The 19,260-nt window shown below is 43.1% G+C and overlaps 1 protein-coding gene across 1 annotated transcript in view; it reads left to right on the top strand.

Annotated features, from left to right (window-relative positions):
* PGM5 (phosphoglucomutase 5) overlaps nucleotides 1-19,260 on the top strand; it is a 107,481-nt gene that overhangs the window by 51,353 nt on the left and 36,868 nt on the right. The window contains exon 7 of the mRNA XM_073345192.1: nucleotides 14,272-14,387. Within this exon, the coding sequence (XP_073201293.1) occupies nucleotides 14,272-14,387 (116 nt within the window). The remainder of the gene's footprint in view (nucleotides 1-14,271; nucleotides 14,388-19,260) is intronic.

Genomic DNA, 19,260 nt, shown 5'->3' with positions numbered 1-19,260 from the left:
TTTTAATGTGCAGCTGACACCTGCAGGTTGAAAAAGTCGAGCGAGAGAGAGACATGCAGTAAATACTTTTAAAATGATTCTTTTCTTAATCCTTCTTTCTTTCCGCAAGTTAAGTAATCATTTCTGAATGGGATCAAAGTTGGGTTGGTTTTACTACATTCAGTACTTCACCTACAGTGGAAAAAAAATCAATCTTCTGATTTACCAGATTTAGAGAATTTTATCAAGGAAAGGTCCACCCTAGGCTTTGACTCTTATCTTTAGAGTAAACTGATACAGAGACTTTGTCAGGGATCCAGCTGACTGATAAGAATTGACAGTGGTTTATTTTGAGAAGTCGTCAAATTTTAATGGGGCTCCAAGAACGTTAGCTTAGTCCCTGTCATTTGTGATGTATGAGTTATGTGTGTTCTCTACAGTTTTTTTTATGGCTGCATAAAAAATACATTAGACCAGATTCTCCTTGGATGTTCACCCATAAAAATCAGGAGTCTGAAGTTTGAAAAATTATGTCAGTGCAAACCCAAAGTAAATGAGAGCCTGCTCAGGCCCAGTCTGCGCATAGGCCGTTTGTAGTTCTTTCCATGTAATATGATCTGTTGTCTCCAATGGGCAGCAAAGTGTGAGAGAAAGATGTCAGTTTTCATTACCCCGTGTAAATAAAATGAGAAATACTTTCAATGGAAGTTGATCTGGTTTCTCAGTTTAAGCGGGACTATATTTGTATTTCTTATACCAGAACAAAATAATGTTGAATATGTATTTCCCACCTCCACGCTTCCGTCCCCCCTGCATCATGCCAGTTACATGCCCTGTGTATGGCCATGAAACCCAAAGAAGAAGAATATTTGGCATAAGTGGATGGGTGATTGTAAAATAAAGGGTCCAGCTAATTGCTGATGAAGGAGGACAAGCACTGTTTCCATATCAGCCTGTTCCCCTTTTGGTAGCAATCAGAATTCGCCATTAAAAATCATTCTCCAGTATCAAATTTTCCAGACTAGATTCTGATCTCCATTATTACCGAGTAACTTCATCTGCCTTCAGTGGCGTTACCCCAGTGTAACAGAAGTCAGAATCTACAGCTCTGTCTTGGCATTCAAATCTTCAGGGATGCCTTTTCCTAATGAATAAGTATCTTGAGCCCCTTCTCCCATATGCCTGATATGGTTCTGTTTGTATTTAATTTCATAAAACATTTGAAGACTTATCAAGCTAGGCTGAGACAATACTAGCCCTTCTGCTGTACAACTTTACAATAGGTTTTATTCATATTTTAACCGGCTTTTATTACCTTCCCCATGAAAAAGCTGCTTGTTTAGGTTTAATTTGTTGCAAAAATGTATGTTACTGTCAAATGTAAATGTCACTTTGTTTCAGAATATTTTTCTTCTGTGATTATTATTACAGTGTACTGGGTGCAGATTTAGGTTAATGTAAAATAGCCTTGATTCTTAAATCACTATAATTAGGGTGATAGTCTTCATACAATTTAGGTCCAGTATGTAAAGGCTCTCTCCCCCTGTTCAGCAAGAGCTAACAAATACTTCATGCAGATATCTAAGGAAAACTTCATAGTGGAGTCTTACTGATGTAGTGAACATTTAGGTAGAAACAAGACGAGTGAGAATAAGCGTTTGAAGTCTATCCCATTATGTGTCTGAGAAGACATTAACCAGAATACTCCCAATTTTGTTGTATTCCTTTTAAACAATTCATACCCACAGAGCATATACACAAGGTAAAATCAAGGGTTCTGCTATTCATGAATAGAGTGGCTTCAGGTCAAGCTGACAAGGAAAATTAACCTTTGGTATAAAAAAAAAATCTAAATACAAATGTGCTTGAACTTCCAAATTCCGAACTAACTTTTGGACCAAGGGGTTGGAATGGGCCCAATTATGGCCCCACTTCAGCAAAGTAATGAAATGCATGCCTAACTTTAAGCATGTGAGTAGCCCCATTGACTTCAGTGGGACTAATCTCATGCTAAAGAACTGTGCTGAATTGGGACCTATCAGAATGTTATTTCTGATTATTTTACAGAGTAATGTATCATTATTTGATACTTTTTGTTTAAAATGGGATATTTGGGCTCAAGCCACTCTAGATACTCACTGCAAGAGAATACTTTCACCATAAAACCAAAATGGATTATCTTTATGATCTCTGCTTTGACTGACAAAAGAGGGGCTGGTTTGTAGCATTTTGCCAGTTCAGGCTTTTAGGGTCATACGCAACGTGTGGCATAAATGACGGTGTGTGTTACACATCAGTAAGTTGGTGCAATTTACACACCAGAGGGATAGAAGGGTAGAGTTGGAACAAGGAAAGTAACCTTCTTATGCTGTCTTATCAGTTGCTTTTCCTGATTTAATGCTCCACCCTTCTACCCACTCGGTATGTAAATTATGCCAAGCTAAACTCATTCTGATGTGTAACTTACATTGCCTTTCACTTTGGCTCTCCATCTGCATTTGCGAAAATCATCTCCAGTAGGATCAAAACTACGATTCAGGGCATATCTCTCAAGCTCCTAGTGCTGCTATATGGCACACAGACACCTCGAGTTATGAATGTGATGCAAGATATTTTCCACCCTCCTGTTTCTATCTTCTTTCTTCTGTGTGTCCCTTTTACCTCTCCCACTTTTTGATCTGAACTTTCTCTCCTCTTCTTCCACGCTTTGTTCTGTACCTTTCAACTTCCCTCTTTTGTTTCCTGTTTCCCTTACTTTCTTGCCCTCTTCCCCTCTCATATCTCTGTATTCATATTTTCTTCGTTGGTCTGCCTTGCCACCGGCTTACTTCACTCCCATCAGCTCTCTACTTGTGGCTTATTAGCAGATAGGAACTAGAGTAGAACAAAGAACGAGACCTGTGGTGTGGATAACACAGTGGACAACATTTGGGACTGGAAGGCAGCAACAGCTAACAACTAAACATATCCAGAAAAGTGTTTCCAATACACCCTATTTAAGGATGGGGATATAAATGTGGGGAATTTCTTCCTGACTCTCTGGTAGGTAGTCATTTTATGCCCAGAAACATCAGCTTTAGGGCCATTTCAAGCAAATTTGGGCCCCCTGTGTAACCATGCAACTGAATCCATCCAAAGGCAGGCCCCAAGATTCAGCTTGCAAATTTATCCCCACACCCCTCTGCCTTAAACTGCTGTTCTCAGATAGCTTGAGCAAGGATTGTGGGAGGTTGGTCTTCCACAGTTGGGAAGAGTGACAGAAAATGTGTCTAGAATTGGTATGTTGGTCTGTGTTTTGGGCAGGATGCTGAGGAAGCAGTGGATGAAGGTTCCCAATAAGCAAAGTTTGCCATATATGCCCTGTGATCAAGGGGGCTGTGGTAAAATGGGAGACAGCCTGATTCTCCAGGACACTCAACTTGTTATCTCTGAAAAGCTCTCAGAATGAAACCCAGCACTGTAGCATATAGAAGTAAACATTGCACTAGCAAGGCAACCTCTCTGGGATGGGGTAGACCCCTCCTGATGTGGGTCTGCACGTTTGACAGCTTGTCTGAACTAGTCCATGGTTTTATTACCAGTGTCATTAGATTGCATGGCTACACGTGTTATTAATGGTCATAAAATTTTCTCTTTCATTTACAAAGTCCACAGAGCCATTAACCAATGGGCTTTCAGTCTGCATGCGGCTATAGAGGCAAAACCAGACCTGCCTACCTACCTATCTAAGGGACTTACCTAGTCCTTCTCCCCCAATCACTGTAGTATCTGAGGCGTCACAGTCCTTAATGTGTTTCTCCTCATGACATCCCTGTTAGGTAGGGCAGAGTTGTTTTCCCCATTATACAGCTGGGGAACTGAGGCACACACAAACTAAATTGCTTGCCCAAGGTCCCGCAGGAAGTCTGTGCTGGAGAAGGCAATTGTAACTGAGTCTTCTAAGGTAGTGTTCTAACCACTGGGCCATCCTTCCTTTCAGTGACTGATAAGAGAGGGAGTGGCCAACTGAACCAAAGGGCCTGACAGTTTTTTATTCTACCTCCCTAGCTGCAGGAAGGTTTTGTAGAACTCCTGCTGCACAACAAAATATTTTCTAAAAGGAAAGATTTTGGCCATGAATGTCCCTTCTCTGTTTCAGTTCCTCGTGAGGAAATTCAGGAATCCACTCATTGACCTATTTGCATCTCACATCACTGCAAGGTGCCCTCCTTTTTCTCCCTACAGAAGGACCCAAGGGTAATAGGCGCAGATGCTGTCTCCCAGAGGCGGCCAGTAAGCCGCCTACACCTTTCCTCATCTCCTCCTGCTACCCAGAACTATCCAGAAGATCCGGAGGGAAAGGGTGCTATTAGTATTAGTAGCCCTTTACTGGCCAAGGAGGCTCTGGTTTTTTTAGTCCCCTCAATGTGGGTCACTCTGACCCCACTGTCCCCCCTTTAAGACAGTATCTGCTCTCCCAGGGACCAGAGCCACAGTACCTGAGGCTACCTGCCTGGCTTTTGAGCAGTCTTGCATGAGAGGGGATACGAGGAAGGCATAATAGTCACTCTGCTGGCATCTAGAAAAACTTCCACAATTCCTTCTGACTCTGGCACTTGGTGGAAGTTCAAGCCATAGAACGAGAAATATAGTTTCTCTCCTCCTACGCCATTTGTATTGCAGATCTTGGAGCTCTTGCAGGAGGGCCAGATCCAGGGTGACACAGTTTCACTGTTAAAATGTCAAGTGGCTGCACTAAATAGCATACTTTCGTCCGCAGACAGGGGGGCTCTGCATCCCTTTGAGCCCATCAGGAAGGTGTCTGTGTATTTCCTCTCCATCCAGGTGTCCCTCCTGATAGCCATTGCCACCTTCCAGAATGTGTTAGAGCTTGGGGTCCTCTCTTTTCAGGAACAGTACTGCACGTTCCACAATGATATAGTTGTTCTTTGAACAGGTCCAGCCTGTATCCCAAAAATTAACTCAGTTTATTGCACAGACAGATCATGCTCCCCTCTTTTTGTCCAGAGCCATCACACCCAAGAGAGAAACTCGGGTGTACGTTGGATGTTGATAGCACCCCTCAAGCGCTACATCTGCCACACACAGGTTTTTTGTAAGTCCAACACTCTATTCATTTTCTACCATCCAGTATCTTAAGAAAAGAGCTTCAAGATGGATGAAACGGTGCATCCAGGCATGAAGGCTACAAGCCAGAATCTCTCTAGCAGCCAGCATCAAAGCCGCCTCATTGAGAGTGGTCACACCCCCCTGGGCAAAGAATTCTTGTCCTCCATAGCATAATATCTGTAGGACAGCCACCTGGTCATCCATTCACATAATCTCAAAATTTTGCAATTTGCCTTTGGTGGGAGGATGCATCACAGTGCGGTGACCCATCAGTAGAAAAGGAATTTTAAAACTCTTTATATAGTTCTGTTTGACTCCATGAAAGCACACTGCTATATAATTCCCATTGGTTAACAGATCTGTGGACTTTGTAGGTGGAAGAGAATAGGAACACTTACCTTGAGTTAGTGACAGTTTCCGTTCTCTTAAGTTGAAAGGTCCAGGGGTCTGAACCTCCCTTGTTTGGAGTATTTCTTTGGCCAGTAGGATAAAAAGTCCTGTTTGGTTCTTTCAAATTGATTCATGAAGTTATGCTCTGCTGTAGGAATTCAGTTTATTGCTATAGTGCTTCTAAGCTTATTAGCAAGTTTCAGTCCACAGGGGATAGTATTCTTTGCTATGGAAGCTGTCTCAACTGACAGGCTTTTCAGTACAGCTGGCCATGCTCACCCCTGTCAGTGGCTGACGGATGTAGTTCTGCCTGTGTAGTTGCATGCAGATTGACTGGTTAGCAGATGTGCATACCTTGTAACTCAGGGAAAAAACATTTTTGGTATGTCGTAATAAATGTTCTAATTCTGCTCTGTAGGAGAACCAGCCGCAGTTCTTGTCTTGATCATCTCCTCATAGTGATTAATTTGCAGGGGTGGAAGCAATGGAAATTTTCTCCTCTGATCATTGTGTTCTCTGGCTCTGAATGTTCAATAACTTCCTGGACAGCAAATATTTGTTTCCTTCCTCTATAAATATTTTCCTGTTTTGCATTCTTATTTGCTAAATCTGTTGAACATGTTATTCCCCTTTTGATGGGGATTTTGATGCGCTCTCTTTACTGCAGTTAAGAAACTTTTGTGTGGCTTCTTCTAAGAATTTAATATATGGGTTTTGGAGCAGTCATTTCCATCAGCTGGCTATATGTTGCATAAAGATACGTTTCTTATTTTATGGGCTCTCACTTCACTGCCCTTTAACTCCATGAAGTGACAGTGGAAAAAGGAGAGGCTGCTCAGGTTTCACTATGCCTTTCATAATTCTGAACTTCAGCCCTTAGAGGACAGCACACAAGGATGTGGAAAATGGGACCATTTTACGGCAGATTTGAAGCTACACAGCAAATCTGAAAATAGATATTGGATGCCAGAAATGTGCTCTGTTTCTGAGGTGAACAGCAAAAGATAAAAGACTACATTGAAGAGCTTTGTACTTTTCTGAAGGAATCTGTAGTCACTGCAAAAGTGGTATTCAAAAATGTTTTTGAAAGACCTCCAGAATCATCAGAACTTTAATTTTTTAACATAAGTTAAGGTCCACCAGTGGAAACAAATTACACTCATGAGTTCCACATTTCTTCAAAGCTGTGCTGTCTAAAAGGCATATTCTCATCGCAATGCACAGGGATTGAACTCCCACGGATGCTGCGAGCTACACGTTCCCAACCCTTTGATGAAGCTATAGCCATGCATTATTAGCAGTGTGTCATGGTCTTCCAAAGCTAATGCAGCCATACTTAATTGGAATTCATTTGCAAATTGGATACTATTAATTTAGGCTTAAATAGAGACTGGGAGTGGCTAAGTCATTATGCAAGGTAGCCTATTTCCCCTTGTTTTTTCCTAACCCCCTCTCCTTCCCCCGAGACGTTCTGGTTAAACTTGGATTTATGCTGGAAATGGCCCACCTTGATTATCATACACATTGTAAGGAGAGTGGTCAGTTTGGATGAGCTATTACCAGCAGGAGAGTGAGTTTGTGTGTGTAGGGGATGGGCGGGGTGAGAAAACCTGGATTTGTGCTGGAAATGGCCCACCTTGATTATCATGCACATTGTAGGGAGAGTGGTCACTTTGGATAAGCTATTACCAGCAGGAGAGTGGGGTGGGAGGAGGTATTGTTTCATGGTCTCTGTGTATATAATGTCTTCTGCAGTTTCCATAGTATGCATCCGATGAAGTGAGCTGTAGGTCATGAAAGCATATGCTCAAATAAATTGGTTAGTCTCTAAAATGCCACAAGTACTCCTTTTCTTTTTGCAAATACAGACTAACACGGCTGTTACTCTGATACTTAACATTGAAGCTCATCTCTTTATTCTCCTTTTGTAGCTCTAAGATAGGGGAGATTTATTTTGAACATTATTATTTGTATTATAGTGGCCGCTAAATGCCCATTTGGAATCGAGGCCCTATTGTGCTAAGTAACATAGTGAGACACTCTCTGCTCTGAAGAGTTTACAGTCTACATAGATTAGATATACAACAGGTGGGAGGAAAAAAAGAGAGCCAGAAAGGTGGAGTGACTTGCCCCAAATCACACAGAATGGCTAGGATTAGGACTCAAAGCTGCTGGCCCCTAGGCTACTTCCTTATCCACTCGCTCATGTTGCCTCATTAACCTAACACTGTCTAACTCTTTCTTCTTTAATACAGTGAAACAGAAAAAACAAAATCTGATATAGATTTTTATTTATACCTCTTTATCTCCTTTCAAGCCAGTCAAGACCAGGAGGGAAAAAAAGCTTTAGGAAACAAATCTAGCATTTCGCACCATAAACTTATTATTATACTTAAGGTTTTTTTGTTTTAGAGGCTTGGTTTAAAATAAAAGTAAGGCCAACAAAATCAGCATCTTTATTTGCAATGCTGGCCTGGTGAATGGAAATGTCTGAACTAGCATAACAACCCCTGGAAACTTGTGCTGGTGGTTGAGAGGGGTCTTGGAAGCAGTTCATCCTTTGTGAAGGACTAACGTGATCCTCCCAGGGTCAGGGAATTTGGAATAGCACAAGTGAGAGAATTTCCTGTCCCCAAACACTGTCAGCTGTGGGGACACAAGACCTTGGAAACATTTGCAAGCACAGTAGTGCTTTGGGATATTGTTAGGGCTGCCTCAAGAGATTTTTCTGCTCTTAGCAAATCGGGAACATCTGCCCTTCCTAGCCCATAGTTATTGTCACAGTAAACAGAGTTTAAATGTTTTTCTGTTCCTGATCTTCTGCTGACCTAAGTGGCCACCTGTTCAGCTCTGTATGATATAATCTGCTTCATATGATGGTATATTTTAAAGGCCATCAGTGTGGGTAGTGCTGTACAAACAAAGAAAGGCGTAGTTCTGCTCCAAGAAGCTCAGTGTCTAGATCAGGGGTCGGCAACCTATGGCACGAGTGCCAAAGACTGCACGCAAGCCAATTTTTAACGGCATGCTGCTGTCTGCCGGGGACAGCAGCATGCAATTAAAAATCCCGCCCAGCCCAGCCCACTCTTCTCCACCCACCGCTCTCTCCTTGTAGGGCAGGCAAGCTTGCCTCTTCCCCCAGCGTGCAGGGTTCCTGCCCCTCCTTCTCTCCCTCCCTGTGGCCAATCGGCTGACGGCCCTTGCTACAGAGGGGGAGAGGGAAAAGCGGAGCTGCAGCATGCTCTCTGCTCCGGGGACCTTGGGGAAGGGGGTGGAAGCGGCATATCCCCTCCAGCCCCCTGCCGTGAGCCACTCCAGGCAGGGGACTGGGAGCACCCCCATGACCCCAGCCCACACCCCCAGCCCTCTGCCCTGACCCCTGCACCCCCCCCTCACAATCCCAGCCCTGACTCCGGCATCCCCCACACATACCCAGCCCCCTGCCCTGACTTCTGCACCCTCCTCACACACCCTCAGTACCCCCACACCCCATGCCCTGACTCTTGCACCCCCCACATCCCCACCACCACCCTGAGCAGCAAACGGGAGCTCCTGCACACACACACACCTTCCCACTTGCACCCCTTGCACCAAATGGGAGCTGCCCAGGTAAGTGCTCCATACCCAAACCTCCTGCCCCAACCCTGAGCCCCCTCCCTCATTCTAGCTCCTGGCCAGACCCTGCACCCCAACCCCCAGCCTGCTCCTTCACCCCCAGCCCTGTTCTCAGTGCACTCCCACCCTCATCTCAGTGCAGAGAGAGGAAGAGAATGGGCCAGAACCAGGGAGAAGGTAGGTAGCTACTCTATGTGGACAGGGCTGGGACCCCAGACCGGCAGCGGGATGAGCGGGTCCAGCAGCCGGGATGCTGGCCGGCAGGAGCCGGCAGACAGAACCCCAGACCAGCAGCGGGCTGAGCCGCTCAGCCCACTGCTGGTATGGGGTCCTGGCTGCTGGCCCCGCTCAGCCCACTGCCAGTCTGGGTCTCTGGCTGCCGGCCCCTTGCCAGCCGGGGTCCCAGCCGCAGGCCCCGCTGCTGGCCTAGGTGAACGGAACCCCAGGCTGGCAGCGGGCTGAGCGGGCCGGCGGTGTAAGATCAGCATTTTAATTTAATTTTAAATGAAGCTTCTTAAACATTTTGAAAACCTTGTTTACATACGACAATAGTTTAGTTGTATAATAGATAGACTTATAGAGAGAAACCTTCTAAAAAACGTTAAAATGTATTACTGGCACGCAAAACCTTGAATTAAAGTGAATAAATGAAGACTCCGCACACCACTTCTAAAAGGTTGCCGACCCTTGGTCTATATCAAACACAGGGTAAACAAGTTGAGGATCGAGCCTCCTACTGGTGCCTTTTCCGTTCAAGTCCCCCTCTCCTTCATGGATAATTCTTACGTTTTATCTGAAGTAAAAAAGTAACAGTATTTTCCCAGTGAGGTGCAATGTTTTAGTTGCTTTTGTGCCTGAGAAACATTAGAGCATGGCCATTCATTTACCTTTTGTCTGCTACAGGTGTGCTACTTAAATGTGATGAGGTTTAGCGAGTCTGTCACTTGTGGGAGAAGTTATGTCTCCAAAAGAATTGATTTTTGGTTTTCATATCCAGTCTTTGCCGGGGCACCCCAGACATCAGGTGGTGACTGCTGGAAGAAATATGTCAGAAGATCATTGGCTTTAATCACCCACACTAATCAATTCACCTTTACAGTTTAGGATTGGGGTGATCATCACAATGTAAAGCATGTCAAGAGAAGAATTGTTGATTTGCATACTTGGTGTATTTGAATGCTGTATTCTGCATGGTTTCTATCTTCTAGAAAGAAGGGACAAGCTTTTTCAGGGGAAATGGCTCTCTTGGGGCATTTTGACTGTTTTGTCTTGTTTCTGTTTGGAGAAGCCATGGGCTACGATGCCTGGCGCAGCTTAGGCCCTGATTCTGCAGGTGACTCAATGTGCACAGACCCCTGTGCCTGCATGGAGCCCCATCGATATCTGGGAGTCTCTGTGTAGGTGCCCATATGGAATCACTTACAAGATCAGAGCTAAAGCTGCTTGCTGTTTTTCAGATTAAAAATATTTAATAAAAGAGGCCCTTTTTAAAAGTCAAAAATTTTCGTGAAAAAATATTTTTCAAACTTTTCATTTTTTTTCCTGACAAAATTGTAAAATGAAAAATGGAGCCATGCTTTCAGTTTTTGTCTTTTTGGTTTTCTGTTTCCCTCCTCCCTCACTTCCTTTGTCAGTGGCAAGTGGAAAAGGAAGGTGGGAAAAAATGAAAAAGGGTTAGATAGGAAAACCAAAAAATTAACATTTTCAAAAAGAAAAATTTTGAAGCAAAAGTTTGATTAAACCTTTTGTGAAAATATCAAATAAAGTAAACCCATTCTGAAACAGAATGAAAAAGGCTTAGACATTTTTATATTTTTCACAATTTTTCCCCCATATATCAACCTGCTCTAATTCAGGACCTCGGAGAATTTGCCCTTCTAGTCTCTTTTCTTTGTTCATTATCTTTAGTTTGCTTGACTCTTGAAGGAAGGAAGAAGAGAAGGAAGAGGTCTGATGTGTTTATCTGATCGAGAAGAGAAATGCGGATTGGAATCTTTTTTAATGTTTATGTTGAATTTAAAGGGAAATTTGTTAGCCCTGTTGTGGCAAGTAACATGCAAAAATGACTATAACTAAATTAGATGAGAGAGAAACAAAATATTTCTCTTTAGTTTGTTTACTTTGTGTTTGGCAATACTCTGTGTATACCAAGTTTTTCCATTTCCTTCTTTATAGTCAGTTTTCCTTGTTTTGTGTAACTCTTCTACAAAGCAAGAGGGGAGAATATTTTTTTAAAAATAGGAAATATTATTTAAGCATAAAATCTGGCAAGGGGGTTCTGGGGCATATGTGTAACTGAAACACTTTAAACTATATTTAATTTGGCTAGATATAAAATTGGAAGTGTCCCTTTAATTTTACTGGACAGGTTTTTTAAGCATTGACGGATCAAAGAATCTTCCGAGAAAAACACTTATATGAGATTTCATTCATAAATACAAAAATGAGTTTTTAATTGGGAATTTGGAAAAGTAAATGGATCTCTTTGCTAGCAAACTGGTGACAATTAACAAGTTGGAAATTTTGGGTGGGTTTGACTTAGGCCAGGTCTACACTATAAATTTACATCAGTATAACTACATTGCTTAGGGGTGTTAAAAAATCCACACCCCTGAGTGACACAGCTATACCCACCTAACCCCTGACATAGACAGCGCTATGTTGACAGGAGGGCTACTCCCGCTGACAGAGCTACTGCCTCTCACAGAGGTGGATTAACTGTGCCGATGGGAGAAGCTCTCCCGTTGGTATAGTAGCATCTTCGCTGAGGTGCTACAATGGCACAGCTGCAGCAGTGCATCTGCACCGCTGCAGCTTTTTAAGTGTACCTGCCCTTAGGGATATCAGTCCTAATTGCTTTCAGTAGGACTTTTAGGCACTTTTTATACATTCTACCTTTTGATACTCGATTTACGGATGTGAAGAATCTATTTTTATCCCTGCCCAAAAAATTATCCACTCTTTAAAATTTGATTGGTGGTGTTTAAAAAATAGTGCATCACTTTGATTTACATGTGAGTTGTAAGAGCTGGGGTATGACAGCCATCTGTGCCTACAATTGGAGCACTGGCTGCTGTTGGATCTACTGCCCTTCAAAGGAACAGAGATGTGTCAGAGGTAAAAAGCCATAGGGTTCTAGGTGGAGCGGCAAGTGTTAATGGACAGAACTCTGAATCAGCTGGGCCTTGTTAGCCTCCTAGAAAGGCACCTGGAGCAGTTATAAAGGGAGAGAAGACAGCTGCTAGGGATGGCTCAATAGCCAGGCTGCTGGTCAGAGGGCAAGGACTGGCTGACTGTACTGGATTCTAGTTAACCTTTGTGAACAAGAAGGAATTTAAAGACTGCTCTTTGTGCTCTTCTGCTACAAGATGGGAGTTGAAAATTGATTTTAAGTCTGTGCTTTTCCCTTCTCCTGGAGCAAGAGAGATCCACAGATTCCGCCAGCTCTTCCTTTGGAGCAAGAAAGGATTTAAAGACGATATTTCTTTTTTTTTTTTTTTTTTTTGTTCAACCTGTCTAAAGGATCTTTGTGTCTCTGCTTCCTGGAGAGGATCCAGGAACTGTGCCAGTAGACAACTATCTGAACTCCAGGGTCCTCCCTCAGGAACAGGAACTGTCTCTTTCGGTGTTTGTACTGCACCCGCCACAATGGAGTCCTCATCCCAATGGGTACCTTTGAGTGCTACTATAATATAAATATTTAATAATAAAGACTGTGGTCTGGAGGACTGAATAGAGCTCAGGGGACAGGGTGGCCAGAGATCATGGAGGACCTGCCAGATTGTTGCCTTAGTTTGGGGCTCAAGATTGGAACTCCAAAGCACTGGATGGGCTGGAGTTGTTTTCTTTCCCTGGTATCAAGGAACTGCATGAAGCTGACTCTGTTACAGGAATTGGAGGGTATTTATTCAATAGCATATAATTGGTCTTTGATCAGAGAGACTCCTTGTTGATCACTTCTTTGGTATTAGCCCAACAAAGGGATTTTATGTCTAACTTTTTTATGAAAAAGAATTGCTCTAGACAAGAGACTCATCTTTTTGTATGTGCAGCTAAACCTAGGTAAAGCCAATCATCAAGGCCTTTACACACATGCTTCACTTGACTTTCATGAGCAGTCCCATTGATTTCACTGCTCCTGACTACAAGCTTAAGCACTCATGTTGGTATTTGCAAGTTCAGATCCTTAATGATCTTCTTCACCTAGATATGGCTACATTTGAAAAAAGATGAATTGTTTGAATCTTGAACATTGCTTTCTTCTGTGGGATTGGGACCTAAAAGCAGATGATAATGCACAAGATTAACTGTGTTTATTACTTGAGCAATAAAAAGATGCAGGGGTTTTTTTAATGGAATATACAGAGTAAGGCACCAATCCTACAAACACTCAACATGCACATAACTTTACTGACATGAGTAGGTATGCCTATGATTAAGTGTCTCAAAGACTGGAACCTAACTTTGTATGTTGAGGGTGTTTCTAGAGAGATAATGCCATGTATTGAGCAAGTCACATTGCTTGACTATCTCTCAAATCCTATTCTTCTTCTTAAAAAATAGTAGACAGAAAATCCCAGACCCAGAATGAAAACAAGCAGACAGTTAGCAATAAAGAGAGAAGCAACATTAAATTCTCATAAGTCCTCAGTTGGGTCCTAGGAGGAGAATGTATTTTATATTCTATTTGAGAAAGCTAATAAAGGAATAGTTTATTTTTTTAAAAATTTCTGGCAGTTTGAGCATTTATTTATTCAGTGTGATTTATAAAATAATAAATGCCCATCCCATGCTCCAGGCATCTCTACAAAATGTTCACATAAAATCATACAATAAACTGCTCTGCCCATTCCTATAGTTGTGACTAACCATTACGCCCTGACAAAAAATCAGGGCACTAATAAAGCTCCTCAGACTGAGTTTCCCATAAATACACAAATAAAGACAAACTTTGCATGGTGCCCAGAGGGTTAACACAACCAAGCTCTGGGTGAAATAAATTCCACTCAAGGGTCCTTTGTGCAGTCATTCCCTTTTGTTTACATCAAAGTCCATTTCTAAATGTGTTTGAGGTATGGTAAGACCCAGAACATCACTCCCCTGTAGCAATTGTTGTGAAATCTTACATCCACATCTAAGTGAATGCACAGTCTTAATCATGGTATTTTATTGTTTTAGGGTGGCAAAGGCACTGAAAGTCCCTGTGTATGAAACACCAACAGGCTGGAGGTTTTTTTCAAATCTTATGGATTCTGGACGATGCTCACTTTGTGGAGAAGAAAGCTTTGGCACTGGTAAGAAATCCAGTAACAATGTTTTCCATAGAACCTTAAATCTGCTTATTCTCTTGTGGGATATTGGGCACCAACCTCTTTATTCAGTCGTAGGAAGACTCGGCAAATTAATTCCCTGGCATAATTGACCATGGACCCTCAAAAGTTCAAATTTGAATAGGTGACCTTTAAGCTCTGGGTGCCACGTAACCTGTGTTATGAAATATCAGAGTTTCAGTAGCAAAAACAGTAGGCCAAACTCGTTCTGAGGGGATGGGTAAGCTGCTTGCCATTTATAAAATAGATGGAATGGCATCCTAGAATGGCACAGGACCCGGAAAAATTTCTCCTGGTCCTACTGCAAAAACAATTTTTTCTTCACTGGCTGTGCCAGCAATTTGATGGATTTTGTGCATGTGTATATGGTCATTATGTGTATTTATTATGAGTATCTGTGCATTAAACTGAACCTGTTGTGGGTGTCTCTGTTTAGGGCATTGTCTGGTTTTCCAATGGTTCTAGTGACAGAAAGAACTTTGTAATAAAACTACTTCAATGTCATCCAGTCAGTAGCCACATTTTCCCAAAGAAATTGTCCCTCCTCTACCTGATTAATTAATGAAGCCAATTAGTGACATACAGAATGCAAAGCAAATATGAATAGCCCATCAGGAACATAGGATTGCTAGCTCCAGCACATTCTGCAAACATGTGAAACATCTATCTATGCAATCTGTAAGTTTTGCATTTAAAGGTATTTGTGGGATATGGAAATAACTGAATAAATTCCACTGTGTGTTTGTCTCCTCCTTATTCCTAAATATGTTGAGGAGTGCATCTCACTGCAGTTCTCCCCTCCCCCCAAAAAAAGTCTTGACTCTGGATAACGGTGGTAGCATAGAAGTACATCTGAATAGCTAGACTGTTAGTCTGTAAGTTAATTATTTTGTATTTTGGTAAGAATTCTAGGAAGTTCTTTGATGTTTGGAATGATTTCTCTGTTATAGATTTTCATAGAAAAGCAAACACCAGGCATTCATGTGACTATTTTTCAAAGGGCAGCCTACACAGTCCTTGGACCTTAGAGGACTCAGAAAAGAGGGGGCACTTTAAAGGAAACTGGGAAGTTTATTTCCTTTCAGAATATGCTCTCATTTGTCTCTGCCCAAGTTCTCTGGATACTGAGGCTTCAGCTGGGTGGCCAGACCCTGAGATTTTTCAACCAGATGGCTATCTAATGTTATACCATTCATCTAGTGCTCCTCTCCCTGTTTCTAAATGTCATACGTTCTCTCTTCCCTCCAAGGTCAGTCACACGTCTGCAGCCTTCCCATGGGACTCTTGTGCCCCCCTGGCCATTGATCCAGCAAAATAACCTCATCAGCACCTGAATTGATAGGAAAGCCCCATGCATGGGTGGTGGAGGGTTGGCTTGCTTGTGGCTGGAATTTTCGAAGGAGCCTAAGAGAGTCAGGCACCCAACTACCATTGACTTTCAATGGATTTGAGCACCCAGCTGCCTTAGGCCTCTTTGAAAATACTAGCCTATGTGACCAACAGGTGTAGAGTTTTCCCTGCCATACTCAAGTCAATCTGTGGAGTTAGTATAGTGGTGGTTCCACACTGCGGACAGGTCTGAGCCCTTACTGACTTCCAATATCTTATACCCTTAAGTTGAAAGGTATTTGAATAAATTATAGTGACAACCCCCCCCATTCAGTCTTTAGAGGAGGTTTTGGAACAAATTGATAAACTAAACAGTAATAAGTCACCAAGACCAGATGGGAGGAAGGAACTCAAATGTGAAATTGCAGAACTACTAACGGTAGTTTTTAACCTATCATTTAAATCAGCTTCTGTACCAAATGACTGGAGGATAGCTAATGTGATGCCAATTTTTTAAAAAGGCTCCAGAGGTGATCCCGGCAATTACAGGCCAGTAAGCCTGACTGCAGTCCCGGACAAACTGGTTGAAACTATAGTAAAGAACAAAGTTGTCAGACACATAGATGAATATAATTTGTTGGGGGAAAATCAACATGGTTTTTGTAAAGGGAAATCATGCCTCACCAATCATGCCTACTAGAATTATTTGAGGGGGTCAACAAGCATGTGGACAAGGGGGATCCAATGGATATAGCGTACTTAGATTTTCAGAAAGCCTTTGACAAGGTCCCTGACCAAAGGCTCTGTAGCAAAGTAAAGTGTCATGGGATAAGAGGGAAGGTCCTCTCATGGATTAGTAACTGGTTAAAAGATAGGAAACAAAGGGTAGGAATAAATGGTCAGTTTTCAGAATGGAGAGAGGTAAATAGTGGTGTCCCCCAGGGATCTGTACTGGGACCAGTATTTTTCAACATATTCCTAAATGATCTGGGAAGGGGGTAAACAGGTGGCAAATTTGCAGATGATACAAAACTACTCAAGATAGTTAAGTCCCAGGCAAACTGCAAAGAACTACAAAAGGATCTCTCAAAACTGGGTGACTGGGCAACAAAATAGCAGATGAAATTCAATGTTGATAAATGCAAAGTAGTGCACATTGGAAAACATAATCCCAACTATACATATAAAATAGTGAGGTCTAAATTAGCTGTTACCACTCAAAAAGAGATCTTGGAGTCATTATAGATAGTTCTCCGAAAACATCCACTCACTGTGCAGCAGCAGTCAAAAAGGTGAACTGAATGTTGGGAATCATTAAGAAAGCGATAGATAATAAGACAGAAAATATCATATTGCCGCTATATAAATCCATGGTACGCCTTCACCTTGAATACAGTGTGCAGATATGGTTGCCCCATCTCAAAAAAGCTATATTGGAATTGGAAAAGGTTGAAAAAAGGGCAACAAAATGATTAGGGGTATGGAACAGCTTCCATATTAGGAGAGATTAATAAGACTGGGACTTTTCAGCTTGAAAAAGAGACTACTAAGGGGGGGAAATGATAGAGATCTATAAAATTGTGACTGGTGTAGAGAAAGTAAATAAGGAAGTGTTATTTACTCTTTCTCATAAAACAAGAACTAGGGGTCACCAAATGAAATTAATAGGCAGCAGGTTTAAAACAAATAAAAGGAAGTATTTTTTTTCACACAACACACAGTCAACCTGTGGAACTCCTTACCAGAGGATGTTGTAAAGGCCAAGACTATAGCAGGGTTCAAAAAAGAACTAGATAAGTTCATGGAGGATAGGTCCATCCATAGGCTATTAGTCAGGATGGGCAGAGATGGTGTCTCTAGCCTCTGTTTGTCCAGAAGCTGGGAATGGGCGACCGGATGGATCACTTGATGATTACCTATTCTGTTCCCTCTGGGGCACCTGGCATTGGCCACTGTCGGAAGACAGGCTACTGGCCTAGATGGACCTTTGGTCTAACCCAATATGGTCATTCTTATATTCTTATGTTCAGCCTCCCTCCCACATGACAATGAACCATGCCAGTGTGGTTCCTGACTCCTTCACAAGTGGTAAGGACTGCAGCCAGAAGAAACTGCAGATGTGCCCCAGAACTATTACTTTCTATTGCACACAGAAAGGGGAAGGATTTTGGTCACTTGCCACTTTAAAGGAACAGCACCAGGAAAAATACATGATTATGCTGTAAAAAAATAAAAACTAACAACAGTATTTCCATAGCATGTGAATATGCATGACGTACCCTTGGAGACTGGGTTTTGCTAAGGATAGTGCTGGCCAATGAGTGTCCTGAGCACAGATGGTCTGTAACCATACAGGTCATTGGGAAGTTCTGAGGCACACAGAAGCAGCATATTGTGGAATGTCAGCCCTTTCAAAGGACCCACGTGCATGGATCTCAAGGGCTATGCTGGGGTGGGCAAACTACGTCCTGCAGGCCGGATCCTGGCCGCCGGCCATTTTAATCCAGCCCTCAAGCTCCCATTAGGGAGTGGGGGCTGGGGTTTGCCCCCTTCCGGCTCTCCAGCTGGGGAGCAGGGTCGGGGGCTGCTCCACACGACTCCCAGAAGCCAGGGCATGGCCCTCCTTCAGCTCCTATGTTCTCCAATGGCCCCGTCCAATGGCCCCCTCCAGTGCTTCATGTGGGAGCCTGAGAAGGGACATACCACTGCTTCTGGGACCTGCTTGAGGTAAGCGCTGCCCAGAGCCTGCACCCCTTGAGACTCCCCCCATGCTCCTAACCCTTTAAACCCCTCAATCCCAGCCTGTAACACCCTCCTACACCCCAAACTCCTCACCCCCAGCCAGAGCCTGCACCCCTTCCCTCCCCCAACTCCCTGCCCCAGCCCAGAGCTCCCTCTTGCACGCTGAACTCCTCATTTCTGGCCCCTCCTTAGAGCCCGCATCCCCAACCAGAGCCCTCCCTCACCCCAACCCCAATTTTGTGAGCATTCATGGCCCACCTTACCATTTCTATTCCCAGATGTGGCCCTTGGGCCAAAAAGTTTGCCCACCCGTAGGTTATGCTGACTCTGATTGGAATATAGATGGCGTCAAGACTCTGGATTGGGCCCTCTAAGTTCCCTTTTATCCAGTCTCACGGGTGCTAGGGATGATCCTGCCCCACTGTGTGACTGCATCTCACTGAGGGAAAGGAAGCTCCTTTGATGGTCACATACCATGAAAGACACAAAGCTTGTCTTCTCCTCTGAACCTCTGTCTTTCTTTGGCCTCCTTCCCTGGACTTGCTTCATTATGTAGAGCCTCAGTGTGGTCAGATGCTGTACTGCAGCCTTTCCCCAGGTCTGTCCCTGATTTCTCAAACCCCTACTGACTCCCCTTAACCTCACACCAGTATGCCTGCCCCAAGCTCTTTCCATACCCTTCCTTAATCCCGACTCTCCCTCTTCCTGATACTAACCACGTAAACTCTTGATAAATCCCCTGTTTCTTATGTGTAGCTGGGGGTGC

This window comes from Lepidochelys kempii, chromosome 5, assembly GCF_965140265.1.
Source record: "Lepidochelys kempii isolate rLepKem1 chromosome 5, rLepKem1.hap2, whole genome shotgun sequence".
Lineage (NCBI taxonomy): Eukaryota > Metazoa > Chordata > Testudines > Cheloniidae > Lepidochelys > Lepidochelys kempii.
Note: the sequence above shows the minus strand (reverse complement) of the source record. Positions and strands in the feature narration are given on the sequence as shown.